Here is a 14,839-nt window from a genome sequence, read left to right on the forward strand (position 1 = left end):
GGTAAGTCAGTACTTGGGGTAAATTGTGTGGGGATCTATCAATCAAGGTACTATTTTTACTATTATTTATTATTATTTAACGGCCTTCTACTCGATCTTGAGACATGGCAACTTGATGGATGAACGATCTATAGGAAGATCGATCTCGAGCAAGCCTAGATAGGTCCAGCAGGGTCTTCTCTGCTGTTGTCTTGATAGTATCAAGCCATCAGGTTGCTGGCCTTCCTCTTCCCTTGTTCCTTCTATTCTTCCAACCATGATGTCCTTCTCCAGTGATTGCTCTCTTCGCATGATGTGTACAAAGTAGGCAAGTCGTAGCTTGGTGATCCTTGCTTGAAGTGACAGGTCTGACTAGACATGTTCCAAAATTGATTTATTTGTTCCCCTTAGCAGTCATGTATTGATAACATCCTTCTCCAACACCATATTTCGAAGGCATCAATACTTCTTCTGTCTTGTTTCTTTATCGTCCAGGTTTTGCATAACGATTAACTCATTAGGTGCTAAATACTTTGATTGCTAATATCTCCGCGATGGAGAAATTAAAAAAAAAAAAAAAAGTTTTATTCCACACTGTAGCCACTATTAAACTGGTCATAAGATTCACGCTGCCTAAAAAACGGTCAGTGTGTCAGGGCCTGGCTGCCTCGTTACAGCTATGTATGTTGCTGCAACATTTCAGAGAAAACAAACTTACATAGTCTCCAGCCGGATGACTAATCCAAGGAAGGTACGCATGGCTGACATGTCATTTCTTATGTATGTGTAAGGTAAAGACCTGTCAGTGTAGGGGAGTGGGGTGGGGAGTGGCCACCCCACTGTCTTCGTCTAATCTTCCAAAATGCACAGTCCACAAGTGACTTTTCAAAGTATTTAGCCTCTGAAATACAGCAGCATTTTGGAGTTAAACATACACATCCGAAATAATAGAGCCAGTGTCTGATCCATGATGCCTGGGATTCGGACAGCATAAATCCCATGCCAGGTTCCCGAAAAAAAAACCCAAAGAAAAACAAAACTCAAAAGATACAACAACCCTGTTGCCACTACAATACTTTGTGGGCAGCTTCTATCCGTACCTACAGTCGCCCTCCTGTTCCCTCAGATTGTAAACCCTCACGGGCAGGGTCAGCTTTTATCATTCTTGTAGCTTTATAATTTCTTCATTTCATGTATTTAATCCGCCTCATATTTCATACAGTACATAACGGTGGTAGAAAATCAATAATAACACAATAAAAATACAACAGATCGCTCCAGGGAATTCCAGTCCTTGAGGCTTCATTACATTGTTTTGTTTTTACAAACTCACTGAAACACAGTCTGACAGGTTTGATTGGCGACTCATCTAGTAGTAAACCAAAGTGGGCAGAAATATTTAATGAAACCCCAGTGAAAAAAATTGATTTTAACCAAAAATATATGCATTTAAATAAAAAGAATGAAAAAAATATATATGTTCCCCAAAAGGTATCCATAGAATTTCATTTTACAGCATTCAAAGAAATCTAGACAATAGTAGGCTTTTCTGATCCAGTATGACGATATACAAAGTTGGGTCCATAGAGGTGTGACGAAACACACAGACTAACCGGGAATGGGTCAGAGAAAAAGAATCCAGCTTCGGAAATCCATAAAATGACAACATTTATTGGAAGATATTTAAAAAAGGATCACAATAAGCATAAATGGTACAGCCCCAGGTGGGGGGTGGGGGGGCAGCACGGGATGGGACTGGGCAGACTTGTTTTTGACCCTCTGGTCTTTAATCATTGCTCACTGGAATCTCCTAAGGGTGAACTGACTTTTTCTTTTTCATATTAACCGGGAATGGGGGCGCAGACTTATGCCCCACCTTAGATCTAGGTGAAGAGACACTGGCAGGTCAGGAATATGTGCCATGCCAGAGGGGACGTAGAGCAAGTCACATCTAGTGGTGCCTTCTCCCCCTCAGGTAAAAAAAAAAAAAAAAAAAAGATTGACCATTGAAATTCAATGTGACATCCTTATTTTCCCTGTGATCATCTGTCGGGGGAAGATTTAGAATGTCCTTCTACAATAAATGGCGAATGCAGTATAGGCCTCAATCCTATAAGCAGACAGTACAAACTGCAGTTTCTAAGTTAGTAAGAAGAGGGTGCCATGGGCTGGAGTAACTGAGGACTATGGGATCAGACTACAGAGGGCATCTTGTCTAACTGTGAAACACATAAGTTTGCAGAGGCGCTTTAGCCCAAAACACAAAATGGTCTGATTCTCTTAGATTGGACATTTGTTAGTTTCACCAGCCCAACTAGTGATCCATTAGGGCCATAGAATCATAGAATGTTAGAGTTGGATGGGACCTCTAGGGTCATCTGGTCCAACCCTCTGCTCAATACTGGATTCACTAAATCATCTTAGACAGATGCCTCTGTTTGAAGATTTCCATTGAAGGAGAACTCACCACTTTTCGTGGCAGACTGTTCCACTCATTGAACACCTTCACTGTTTTTATAATATCTAATCTGTATCTTCTCCCCCTCAGTTTCATTTCATTGCTTCTCGTGTTTCCATGTGCAAAAGAGAATACGGGTACATGCACACGATCCGCAGCGGCCAGATGTTACAGAATAGTGGATGGGATTTCAAGAAATCCCATGCCCACTATGAGTCTCCGTTCTACGGATCACCCGCGGACACGGACATGCGGCGCGTCTTTACAAACCGCAGCATGTCAATTTCTCTTGTGCAGTCACAAGTCTCCGCAAGAGAAATTACATCACTGTAATGTATAGGATGCGGTGGATCCGCATGGTTCAATGAACACATGCGGATTCACCTGCGTGCAGCGCTTTAGACACAGCATAAAGTATACTGCGTTCAAAGCGCTGCCAATACCGACCGTGTGCATATACCCTAAGGATGTCCCTCCAGTGTGACATCCCTTCAGATATTTGTAGACAGCTATTAAGTCTCCTCTCAGTCTTCTCTTTTGCAAGCTAAACATTCCCAGATTCCATAAACGTTCCTCGTAGGACATAGTTCTCATTTGGCCAGATCAAATCTACATATAAAAGGAATATTTAATTCTTGGTGGCCTGCAAATACCTGCATTATCTCGTGTAAACAGGAGAACTGGGGATTTATCAGGCGCTGACTGCTCAGAGTAAGTTGTTAATAAGATTTATAACAAACTATAATTGGCAAGTACTACAGAGACAACCTGTACCATTAGATGTCACAGATGTGATAACACACAATTCTTACCGTAATTGGCCACCGCTTTCCCGCCTTTCGCTCTGATTTCTTCTACAACCTTGTCGGCAGCTGATGAACTTTTTCCATCGCCTTTAATGTCGCCTCCCAGATCATTTACTGCAGAATCATTAGGAAAGCCAGTGTTATTTCAACGTATACAAAAACACGGTACAGACAAAATTCATGGTATAATAGGAGAAAACCATCTGGGAGTGTCTAGATACAGAAGGGAAGGCAGAAAACATGCAAGTTGTAGACTGAAATAAATGAAAGTAGGAACAGAACTGTAAAATAATGAAGGGAAACAAGAGAAAGCAGATAAATGTAAGTACGAGACCCCCCGAATAAGGTAAGATTCATACAAGTGAAATAACGGTAACATTCCAACATAGCAATACACTTATTACAATGTAGGTGCACTACTTTGCAGTTCCGCACATTAAAATTCCAGCCCAATGTTTTTACCCATGCTGCCAGTTTAGCTCAGTCTTTCTGTATTATTATACAATAAAGTTGAGTTTTAAACAGAATCTGTCACCAGTTTTTTGCCACCTAATCTGAGTGCAGTGTAATGTAGAGACAGAGACCCTGATTCCAGTGATGCATCACTTACTGGGCTGCTTTGTGTAATTTTGATAAAACATGTTTGATCAACAAGAGATCACTACAGGCCTAGTAAACCTGCTGCCATGTAGTCCTCCATATTCATGAGCTCTGTATAACCCCGTCCCCACCACTGATTGTAAGCTTCCTGCCTATGCACAGTGCACAGACAGCTGCCAATAAGTGGTGTGGGCAGCCAGGCTGGGTTATACAGAGCACTGGTAGATCTCTTGCAGAGAAAACATTGAATTTATCAAAACTACATCAAGCAACCCAGTAAGGTGACACATCACTGGAATCAGGTTCTCTTCCTTTACATTATGCTGCTCTCAGATGAGGTAGCGAACAACTGGTGAGAGATTCCCTTTAAAATATGAAAAAAAAGTGGATCAAAATAGTTTAGGTATGCATTTTATTTGTGGCCTGAAGGAGGTAATCATTATTATTTTTCTAATATGTATATGTATGTACGTACGTACATAACTGTATATACATTAAAGCCTAGTGCCGACGAAGCAGAAATGCTCCGGATTTTCTGCATCTCCCTAGCAGGAAAAACGCATGCTGATTTTACATGCGTTTTTCCTGCCAGGTAGAAGCGTTTGTCCCGCGTTCTTCACTTGCATTTCTGCCTGCGGGTTATCAAGCGCTTTTCCAAGCGATTTTAGCATCACTTGGAAAGTGCTTGACAACTTGGTCACACTATATAAATCCATGCAACCGGCATGGATTTACATAGTGTGACCAAGCTAATACTTAAAAAAAAGAATAAAAATGGTAAAAAAATTTAAAAAAAAAAAAACATTATACTCACAATTCTGATGTCCCCCGGTCTTCTCTCCTGTGCGTCCGGTCTCTTGCACTGCTCGCGGTGGTGTAAAAGGACCTTCCATGCCGTCATTTAGTCATGTGGCAGGTCACGCAACCGCCGACGTCCGTGATCGCGTGATCTGTCACATGACTAAATGACATCATGGAAGGTCCTTTTACACCATTGCAAGCCGCCGGGGAGCCAGGACGCACCATACAGGAGACCGGGGGCCATCAGAAGGTGAGCATAATGTATATATTTTAATTTTAAATTCTTTTTTTCAACAGGTACTATGAGAGTCTCCTCTTCTCCAGACCCGGGTACCATCCGCACATTGAATCACTTAATAACCGCATGTGCACATGTAGTCATGCGGATATTAAGCGATTCAATGCAAGTCAATGGCGGTAAATACGCCGCGTATCCGCAAAAATAATGGACATGCTGCGGATTTTTCCGCAATGATAATCCGCAGCGGAAATTTCCGCAGCATGTGCACAGCACATGCGGATTATCATTGAGGAACATGGGGCACGGATTACCAGGCGTTTTCGCTGCGGAAATTCCGTGCCAAAAACGCTTGAAAAACGCATAGTGGGCACGCAGCCTAATTTTTGCAGATAGATTGAAATCGTGTTTATGTGTGTGCATGCGCGCTTATTTACTTTTTTTTTTTACAAATAGATTAACAGATTTGGGAAAGAGTGATTAAGTGCCAAAATAAAATAATGCCCATTGGATGGAATTATGGGTCAGAATATGTTATCAAGAAGTATAAAGATTTGGCTCCTCGAGTTTTTATGAAATTTAAAAAGTCGTTAGATGGCAAATACTATGTCATTTGTACGCCAACATGAGATCAGCAGCTCTCCAATTTATACACTAAACAAACTGCTTTAAAAGAAGAAAAATAACACCCAAACCAGTTAGATCATCTGTCTCATAATTGTATTTCTTTTTTTTATTGTGTACAAATCTATCTAACTTCATTATCCGCTCAGTACAAGCACATTGCCTATCTCACAATCTGCTGCCAAAATATTCAACATCGTTTGTGATATAATAAACTAATACAATATAAAATCTGTTCTGATAATTAATCTTACACTATTCATGCCGATATTCAGAAATAAGCACTATAGGGGGGAAAAAAGGCAATTCAATAGGAATGCATAGGAGGAAAAATAGTTTATCACAGACTGTCTTTCCCCTGCACATCTGAATGAACAGATGAAATCACTTACCGTATATTCCGGCGTATAAGACGACTTTTGAAGACTGAAAAATCTTCTGTCTAGTCTGGGGTCGTCTTATACGCCGGTAATGCTTTTGAACGTTCAGAAATTGACATGCGGGGATACTCTGGGGGTGTTAATAAGCTGCCGTGGCCGTATCCCTGCCATGTCGGAGTTAATATAAGGTGGAGGGAGTTAAAATACGGCGGCGGTAGGTCCAGACAGTCAGCGCTTCTTTGCTGAAACGGACACATCGCTGCGTATTCCCAGCTCCGGACACAGCGCAGGGCTTCTGTGGCGACAGCTTTCACTTGTCACAGAAGCGCTGCGCTGTGTCCGGAGCAGGGAAGTTCGCATCGCTTCTGTGACAATATATGAAAAGCCGGCAATTCAGCAGCGGCATAAGCCGGCACCCGACAATTTAGAATAGAAAGAATAGAGCTTCACACATAGATTAGATAGATAGAAACATGTCAGTCACATATATAAGAAGTACAGTGACAGTGTTGGTTACTGTACTTGTCATTTAGTGTAAAGGATTTATTAAAACAAATAATAGTGTTTTCATGCACCGTCTCTTTAAAAAAGCCGGCCGGCAATTCAGCAGCGGTACCCGACAATTTATAACAGACAGAATAGAGCTTCACACATAGATTAGATAGATAGAAACATGTCAGTCACATATATATGAAGTACAGGGACAGTGCTGGTTACTGTACTTGTCATCTAGTGTTAAAATAACGGATTTATTAAAAAAAAAATTGGCGTGGGGTTCCCCTTAATTTTAGTCTCTAGCGGAGGTTAAGCAGACGGCTGGGGCAGATGTTTGAAGCCTGGGAAGGGGTTAATACCCACGGAGCTTCCCAGGCTACTAATATCGGCCCCCAGCTGAATACCTAGCCTTTACTAGCTATTAAAATGGGGGATCCCAAAAAAATGACGTGGGGTCCCCCCTATTTTAATAGCTAGCAAAGGCTAGGCAGACAGCTGGAGGCTGATATTAATAGCCCAGGAAGGGAGCCATGAATATTGGCCCCCTCCCAGGCTAGAAACACCAGCCGTCAGCCGCCCCAGAAATGGCGCATCCATAGGATGCGCCAATTCTGGCACTTAGCCTCGCTCTTCCCACTGCCCTGTAGCGGTGGCAGTGGGGTAATAGGGCTGGGGTTGATGTCAGCTTATAATGCCAGCTGACATCAAGCCCAGGTTAGTAATGGAGAGGCGTCTATAAGACACCCCCATTACTAACCCCATGGTCAAAGTTAAAAAAAACACAAACACCCAGAATAAAGTCCTTTAATTGAAATAAAGACACAAATCTTTATTGTTCTAAATTAAACCATACTTACCATCACGCCCATTCCAGCTGAAGCCAACGATCTCCTGCAATAAAAGAAAAATAATAAAGCAACCTCATCCTTACCTTTCCATGGTTCCCAGGACGGGTCCAGCTCTGCTACATCGAGATGACAGGCTGGACCGCAGCAGAACGCCGCCATCCAGCCTGTCATCCCGCAGACACTGAGAAGGGCAGGCATGCTTGCGCTCCTCAGTGTCTCGCTGTGACGGCATCCAGATGAGCCAACAATGTACTCAGCTCACCTCCTGGACGTCCGTCACTGACAGCGTGGGAAACTTCTACTGCGCATGCGGGGAGCAGGAGAATTTTCCCACGCTGTCAGTGACGTGCATGAGGTGAGCCGAGTTCATTGGACATGACCTCGGCTCATCTGGATGCCGTCACAGTCAGACACTGAGGAGCACAAGCATGCCTGCGCTTCTCAGTGTCTGCCGCATGGCAAGCTGGATGGCAGCGTTCTGCTGCGGTGCAGCCTGTCATGTGAATATAGCAGAGCTGGACCGGTCCTGGGAACCATGGAGAGGTAAGGATGAGGTTGCTTTATTATTTTACTTTTATTGCAGGAGATCGTTGGCTTCAGCTGGAATGGGCGTGATGGTAAGTATGGTTTAATTTAGAACATTAAAAAATTGTGTCTTTATTTCAATTAAAGGACTTTATTCTGGGTGTTGTGTTTTTTTTAATTACTTTACTAGAAATTCATGGTGGTCATGTCTAATATTGGCGTGACCCCATGAATTTCGGGCTTAGGGCCAGCTGATAATGCCAAGCTGGCCCTAACCCCTTTATTACCCAGTGAGCCACCGCACCAGGGCCCTGGATGAGTTGGGTACAGCGCCAGAAGATGGCGCTTCTATGAACGCGCCATTTTCCGGGGTGGCTGCGGACTGCAATTTGCAGCGGGGGGGCCCAGAAAGCTTGGGCCTCCCTGCGCTGCGGATTCCAGCCCCCAGCTGCCTAGTTGTACCTGGCTGGACACAAAAATAGGGCGAAGCCCCACGTATTTTTTTTTTAAATTATTTCATGAAATAATTTAAAAAAAAAAGGGCTTCCCTATATTGTTGTGTCCGGCCAGGTACAAATAGGCAGCTGGTGGTTGGGGGCAGCCCGTTCCTGCCTGCTGTACCTGGCTGGACACAAAAATATGGCGAAGCCCCACGTCAACATTTTGGGAAAAATTAATTACAAAATTAATAATTTAGGGACTGCATCTTTATTAACCCCTCAATTGTCATTTAGTGTTAAAATAAAGGATTTTTTAAAAAGAAAATTGGCGTGGGATCCACCATCATTATAGTCTCTAGCGGAGGTTAAGCAGACGGCTGGGGCAGATGTTTGAAGTCTGGGAAGAGGGTAATACCCACGGAGCTTCCCAGGCTACTAATATCAGCCCCCAGCTGAATACCTAGCCTTTACTAGCTATTAGAATGGGGGACCCCCCCAAAAAATGACGTGGGGTCCCCCCTATTTTAATATGTTTATGAGTGACAGTTTTCCTGCTATATACCTGCATGTCATAAGAATTTAAATTAAAAAAAGGACAATGTTAAATTCAAATCTGTTTTTTTTTAATTTTTACCGGTGTTTGGTATGCGTTGGAAAAGGGGTAGTCTTATACCGTGAATATATCCTAAACTCTATATTTTAACAGGAAAGTAGGGGGGTCGTCTTATACACCAGGTCGTCTTATACGCCGGAATATACGGTAATTAGGTTGTGTATAATTAAGATTATCCTAAAAGATTTATTAATGTTGTGAAAGCAAAAGGAGGTGCAATCAACATGGCAGCCAAGCCACCTTATTAACCAAACCACTGAGGAGCTCTGAATGGCAAACCTTTTCTGCAGCGATATGAGAGCAAGGGATGCACTGATGCTTATTATGCTATTAGGAATAAAAAATGCAAGTGTGAACTTGGCTCTCATGTCCATATAAGATAAGTTTAGAAGAATTTTCAGGAGTAATTTCCCACCCCAAACAAGCAGCATTTTCTCTGATAGCTGAATGGGAGATAAACAGCAATAGGGCTGTGGAGTCAGTAAGCCAAACCTCTGACGCAGACTCCTCAATTTCCCTGACTTCAGACTCCACAGCCCGGCCTCACTACTGAGCATGTACATAAAGTGCAGCACAGATTCATCTCCACTAAAAGCCCAGATCCTTACATCAGGAACAGAACAGATATTTATAGGACATTTCATAACTTTCCAAAATTCTTATGAAAAAAATATTCAGCACATTCTGCATTGTACTACTGTACCCAGTTTATTATATATTTTAGGAGTCAGAGTCGGTCCATTGTATACCGACTCCACCTCCACAACCCTGCAATCTACGGAGCTGCAGTGTTCCATACACACCTTATATCCAGTTGATGCTAGAGAAAACATCAGTTGATAGGTATAGGGGTCGGGTATCATTTAAAAAATATCCATGCTTGAGAGAGTTTTTACAATGTTTCCATTTCTATTATCGGGCAGCAACTTACAAGAAGAAAAAAAAAATAAAAAATCACGACCCACAATAGGCTTTCTCTGGTGTTAGATGTATCGCACTACAGAACAGTGTATGATTACAACCATGAGTGTGAGGTGAGGGGCAGTAGAGCTGAGCTTTGTCTCCTTACAAACACCTCTGCAGTTCTGATGTATCTGACGCGCCCCCTGGGCCAGTGCTGTAGGGGATACCCGGAGCCGGATCTCGATGGGGGTAGTAGTCCTTGTGGCGGTGACCCGGTCCGTGCCCAGGGTGTCAAACTAAGTGGCAGTCTAAGGCAGTAGATGTTAATTTGATTGTCGACTACGCCACCCGTTGAGTGCGGCTTTGAAGCCGCCGCTGCAGAACAGTCCACTGAGGCCAGATGTACGAGGATGCGCAGCAGGGATGGTATAACCCCCAACGGGAGGGGTATGGCCTCAGGGCAGCAGGTGTGGATGATGGGGGTTGTTGTGGTGTAGAAAGGAGACTCTGAGTCGGGAGGTGCAGTTCAGGGTTTTTACTTACTGATGTTCTGTTGGTCACTCTGGCCTTGAGTGACCACCCGAGCCGTGCTGCGTCCACCAGGTCCTGGACTCGGCCAACTCCCAAGCAATTCTGGAGCGTGGTTCTGAGCTCCTTTCTGACTTTCCCTTTCTACTGGCCGTTCCCACCAGGGATCCACTTTTGGCCGGCTCCCTCGGGTCTCTTAGTGGTTAAACCTCCTCTGGGTTCCCTGACCCTATGCTTGGTGTGCCTTTCTAGTGGATTTGGTGAGGGTCGTGGCAGATCCTGCCCACGACCTCCGGTCTCTGGCTGAGGATTAGTGGCCTCCACCAGTTCGGGTTCCGGTACCCTTGTCCGCCAACCCCTCACCCTTCTGTCCTTATTCTGGGATCTTGGATTTCCTTCTTCTTTCTCTCTCTGGGTCCTTCCTTTCTCCTCTCTTCTCTCTGCTTCATTGCAGGCTTGGCTCTGGAGCTGGGCCCAGCCGGAGCCACAGCTCCCTGTCAGCCCTCCTGGCTGAGCTCCTCTGCTCTGCTCCTCTGGCTCTACAAAGACCCTCTAAAAGACCCTGTCTCTAGATGGTGCCCACCTTATATACTCCCTCTATGTGTGAGCTCAGGTGACCAGCACCCAATGAGCTCCTAGCCTTACCAAGACTGCTCCCCCTATCTGCTCCTACACTACTGGGATGTTCCACCCCCCTCCCACTCCAGCCAGGGACAGACGCTGTCGTACCTGCACATAAACTGGTGGGAGTACCGTCGTTCTGTCCCCCGGAAATGGGATGTATGTAGTGCATGCAGCCTACTAGCTCAGTTCCACACTCCATCCTTACCCGGGAGTGGAATACCACACCTCTGGCTTGAGGTGTAATACCCCTGTAGCAGCCGAATCCTCAGGGTGCTACATTCCCCCCTGGTAAATCACAGCACGTCCTCGGGCTGTAAAAGAATAAAAACATCCACAAACATACAATTTTTTTTTCATAAACATAACCATAGAAAACATATAAACATTATCAGCTGCATAATAAATATTCTTGTTCCTCCGGCCACGGGACAACTTGTGACCGGGTAAAGTGCAACAGTCTCTTCTTGAAAAACAGTTTTCCTATAAAACCAGTAGGGGGCGCCTTAGAAAGCGCAACTATATACAAGAGGAAATGGCCGCTCTCAGTCCTCGGCCAGATATTAGGAAAGGATGACCGCTCTCAGTCCTCGGTCAGTGGGAATAAGGGACATACGGGTAACAGTTTACACTTGTCCCAACGGGGAACATATTTTAAACGGCAGCAGTTCTTGTACCCCGACGGGTAACTATTTTACAGTTTCACTACACCGTACTCTAATGACGGCGTCCTCCTGCTCCTTCTCGCAAGTAGGCTTCAGACCCGTCCGGGTCCTCTTGCTCCTCCTCACACCGCAGCTCCTCCTCCGTCAGCCGGTGTACATGGAGGGCGTAGGGTCCTTTGGCACACTTGTGCCGGGTGAATGTGACCTCATCCCCTACGTATAGGTCACGACCTCTGTGTCCCTCCGGTAGGTGGGACTCGACGTCTCTTCTGGTCACGAAGACGTCGCCGGGGGTGTGGTGATCTCTTATGAAGCCCCACCCGTGCTGCATTTGGAATTTAATCACAGTCCCGGTGGCACGGGGACCATGAGCTGCACGGGGGTTCCTCCGGGTCCGGCTCTTCTGCTCTGCGCTCTGTATCTGCAGCTGCTGCTCACGGACCCGCCTCTCTCTCCGTTCCCGGTCGAAGACCTCTAATTGCTGCCGGCAGCACTCCGCACGCTCAGCTGCGGCCGCCCGAGTTTCTTGGGTGAACTCCATGAGATCTCCTCCAGTGGGGTCCCACTCAAACTGTGTCTCCTCCAACGAGAGCGGGGTCCTCTTGACGGGCTTCGGAGCCGGAATCAGGGGCTCGCACAGGGGCCTTTCCTTTTGGAGCTCAAGTTGGTAATACTCCGGTGGCCATATAAAGGGCTGCCCATCCGGGCAAGTGTGCTGGGCAAAACAAGTCTTCACCCAGGTGCGGCACTCTAGATGTTGAGGGCGCGGTGGTGGAAGCGGCGCCCGGATTGACCAGGCCTTGCGACCAGGCCTGGGGCACCCTAAAAGTAAAGGGCACCGTAAGAACGGCGGCGCCCGGGGTTACTCGGCCCTGCGACCAGGCCGGTGGTGTTTCCTGCTTGGCCGCGCTCAGGACTGAAGCGCGTGACGTCACAGGGGTCGCGGCCGCGGCTTCTGTCTGAGGCCTAGTCTGGAGCGGTGACGGTGCAGCGACGGGCACGGCAGGGGGAATTTCGGGCTCTGCGACGGGAAGCTGGGGCAGGCACGCGGTTTCTCGGCTCGGGGTAGTAGCGTCCCCTTTACCTGCCTCCGTCTCTCCAGCTCCCTCCTCGGCGTGGTCTCCGGCCTTCACTCCTCCTGCACCATCCTCAGAGGCGGTCTGTCTCCTCGTCTCGGGTGGCGTGCTTCGCTGGCGGGTTCCAGCCTGCTGGGCCATCTCTCTGCTCCACTCCGCCAGCGTTTCTCGCTGCACCTGGGCCATCCTCCGTGCGAGGCCCTCCAGCGCCGTCTGCGCACACTACCGGTCTCGGGGGAGCTGTGCCAGGATCTCCACCAGGCCTAGTGAGGTTGTCGCTTGCAACAGGCTCCTGACCACAGGGTCGGTGCTGCCTGACTCTCCCTCCATCTCCGGGTGCGACTTCTCCGGACTCCTCTCCAGACTTCTCATCTCCGGGTGCGCTCTCTCCAGACTCCTCCAGGCTGCACCCATCTTCTCTGTTTTGTTCTGTATCCGCCCACATTGAGGGTGGTCCCGGGGCAACTTAGTGATTGTCAGTCCCAGGGGCAGTCCCCCCACGCTGATAGACATCTCTAGCATCACAGTCTCTGCTGGTGGGGGCGGTTTCCGCTTTTGGCGCCATTCCTTGACCTGGCCCACGATGGGAGGTGGCCTCTTGCCACCCTCTGGCACGCCCATAATGGCGTCCGCTCTGCCAGGGCGGGAAATCTTCTGAAATGGCGGGAATCGTCTCCCAGTGGCGGGAAACTCCGTGGATGGCGGGAAAAAGCTGCAGATGGCGGGCAACCGGCGGGAAACGATCCGTGATGGCGTCCGATGGCGGGGACCCTCTGGAATCGGCGGGAGACTTCTTTTTGAGGTAAATGTGAACTTTTCTTCAGGCACGCAGTACCCGGTGATTGCGGGCACGTGATCCTGCCGACTACGCCAAAAGTTGACGCGCCCCCTGGGCCAGTGCTGTAGGGGATACCCGGAGCCGGATCTCGATGGGGGTAGTAGTCCTTGTGGCGGTGACCCGGTCCGTGCCCAGGGTGTCAAACTAAGTGGCAGTCTAAGGCAGTAGATGTTAATTTGATTGTCGACTACGCCACCCGTTGAGTGCGGCTTTGAAGCCGCCGCTGCAGAACAGTCCACTGAGGCCAGATGTATGAGGATGCGCAGCAGGGATGGTATAACCCCCAACGGGAGGGGTATGGCCTCAGGGCAGCAGGTGTGGATGATGGGGGTTGTTGTGGTGTAGAAAGGAGACTCTGAGTCGGGAGGTGCAGTTCAGGGTTTTTACTTACTGATGTTCTGTTGGTCACTCTGGCCTTGAGTGACCACCCGAGCCGTGCTGCGTCCACCAGGTCCTGGACTCGGCCAACTTCCAAGCAATTCTGGAGCGTGGTTCTGAGCTCCTTTCTGACTTTCCCTTTCTACTGGCCGTTCCCACCAGGGATCCACTTTTGGCCGGCTCCCTCGGGTCTCTTAGTGGTTAAACCTCCTCTGGGTTCCCTGACCCTATGCTTGGTGTGCCTTTCTAGTGGATTTGGTGAGGGTCGTGGCAGATCCTGCCCACGACCTCCGGTCTCTGGCTGAGGATTAGTGGCCTCCACCAGTTCGGGTTCCGGTACCCTTGTCCGCCAACCCCTCACCCTTCTGTCCTTATTCTGGGATCTTGGGGTTCCTTCTTCTTTCTCTCTCTGGGTCCTTCCTTTCTCCTCTCTGCTTCATTGCAGGCTTGGCTCTGGAGCTGGGCCCAGCCGGAGCCACAGCTCCCTGTCAGCCCTCCTGGCTGAGCTCCTCTGCTCTGCTCCTCTGGCTCTACAAAGACTCTCTAAAAGACCCTGTCTCTAGATGGTGCCCACCTTATATACTCCCTCTATGTGTGAGCTCAGGTGACCAGCACCCAATGAGCTCCTAGCCTTACCCAGACTGCTCCCCCTATCTGCTCCTACACTACTGGGATGTTCCACCCCCCTCCCACTCCAGCCAGGGACAGACGCTGTCGTACCTGCACATAAACTGGTGGGAGTACCGTCGTTCTGTCCCCCGGAAATGGGATGTATGTAGTGCATGCAGCCTACTAGCTCAGTTCCACACTCCATCCTTACCCGGGAGTGGAATACCACACCTCTGGCTTGAGGTGTAATACCCCTGTAGCAGCCGAATCCTCAGGGTGCTACATATCCTCCTCCTCCCATATTGACTGGGCTGAGATAAAAGGTGTTTGTAGTCACACTCATCTCTACTGCAGGCACTTTGTAATCACACACAGCTCTGCAGAGCAAACTGTCTGACATTATATGTCTCACAC

The 14,839-nt window shown here is 47.6% G+C and overlaps 1 protein-coding gene across 2 annotated transcripts in view; it reads right to left on the bottom strand.

Moving 5' to 3' along the window:
* The window catches only part of HSD17B4 (hydroxysteroid 17-beta dehydrogenase 4), a 370,026-nt gene that overhangs the window by 279,286 nt on the left and 75,901 nt on the right, over window positions 1-14,839 (bottom strand). For both annotated transcript variants that reach the window (XM_073676923.1, XM_073676920.1), the window contains exon 3: window positions 3,250-3,357. In XM_073676923.1, the coding sequence (XP_073533024.1) occupies window positions 3,250-3,357 (108 nt within the window). The remainder of the gene's footprint in view (window positions 1-3,249; window positions 3,358-14,839) is intronic.

Source organism: Phyllobates terribilis, unplaced genomic scaffold, assembly GCF_046119375.1.
Source record: "Phyllobates terribilis strain yellow unplaced genomic scaffold, ASM4611937v1 Scaffold_1__5_contigs__length_1240528914, whole genome shotgun sequence".
Classification (NCBI taxonomy): Eukaryota; Metazoa; Chordata; class Amphibia; order Anura; family Dendrobatidae; genus Phyllobates; species Phyllobates terribilis.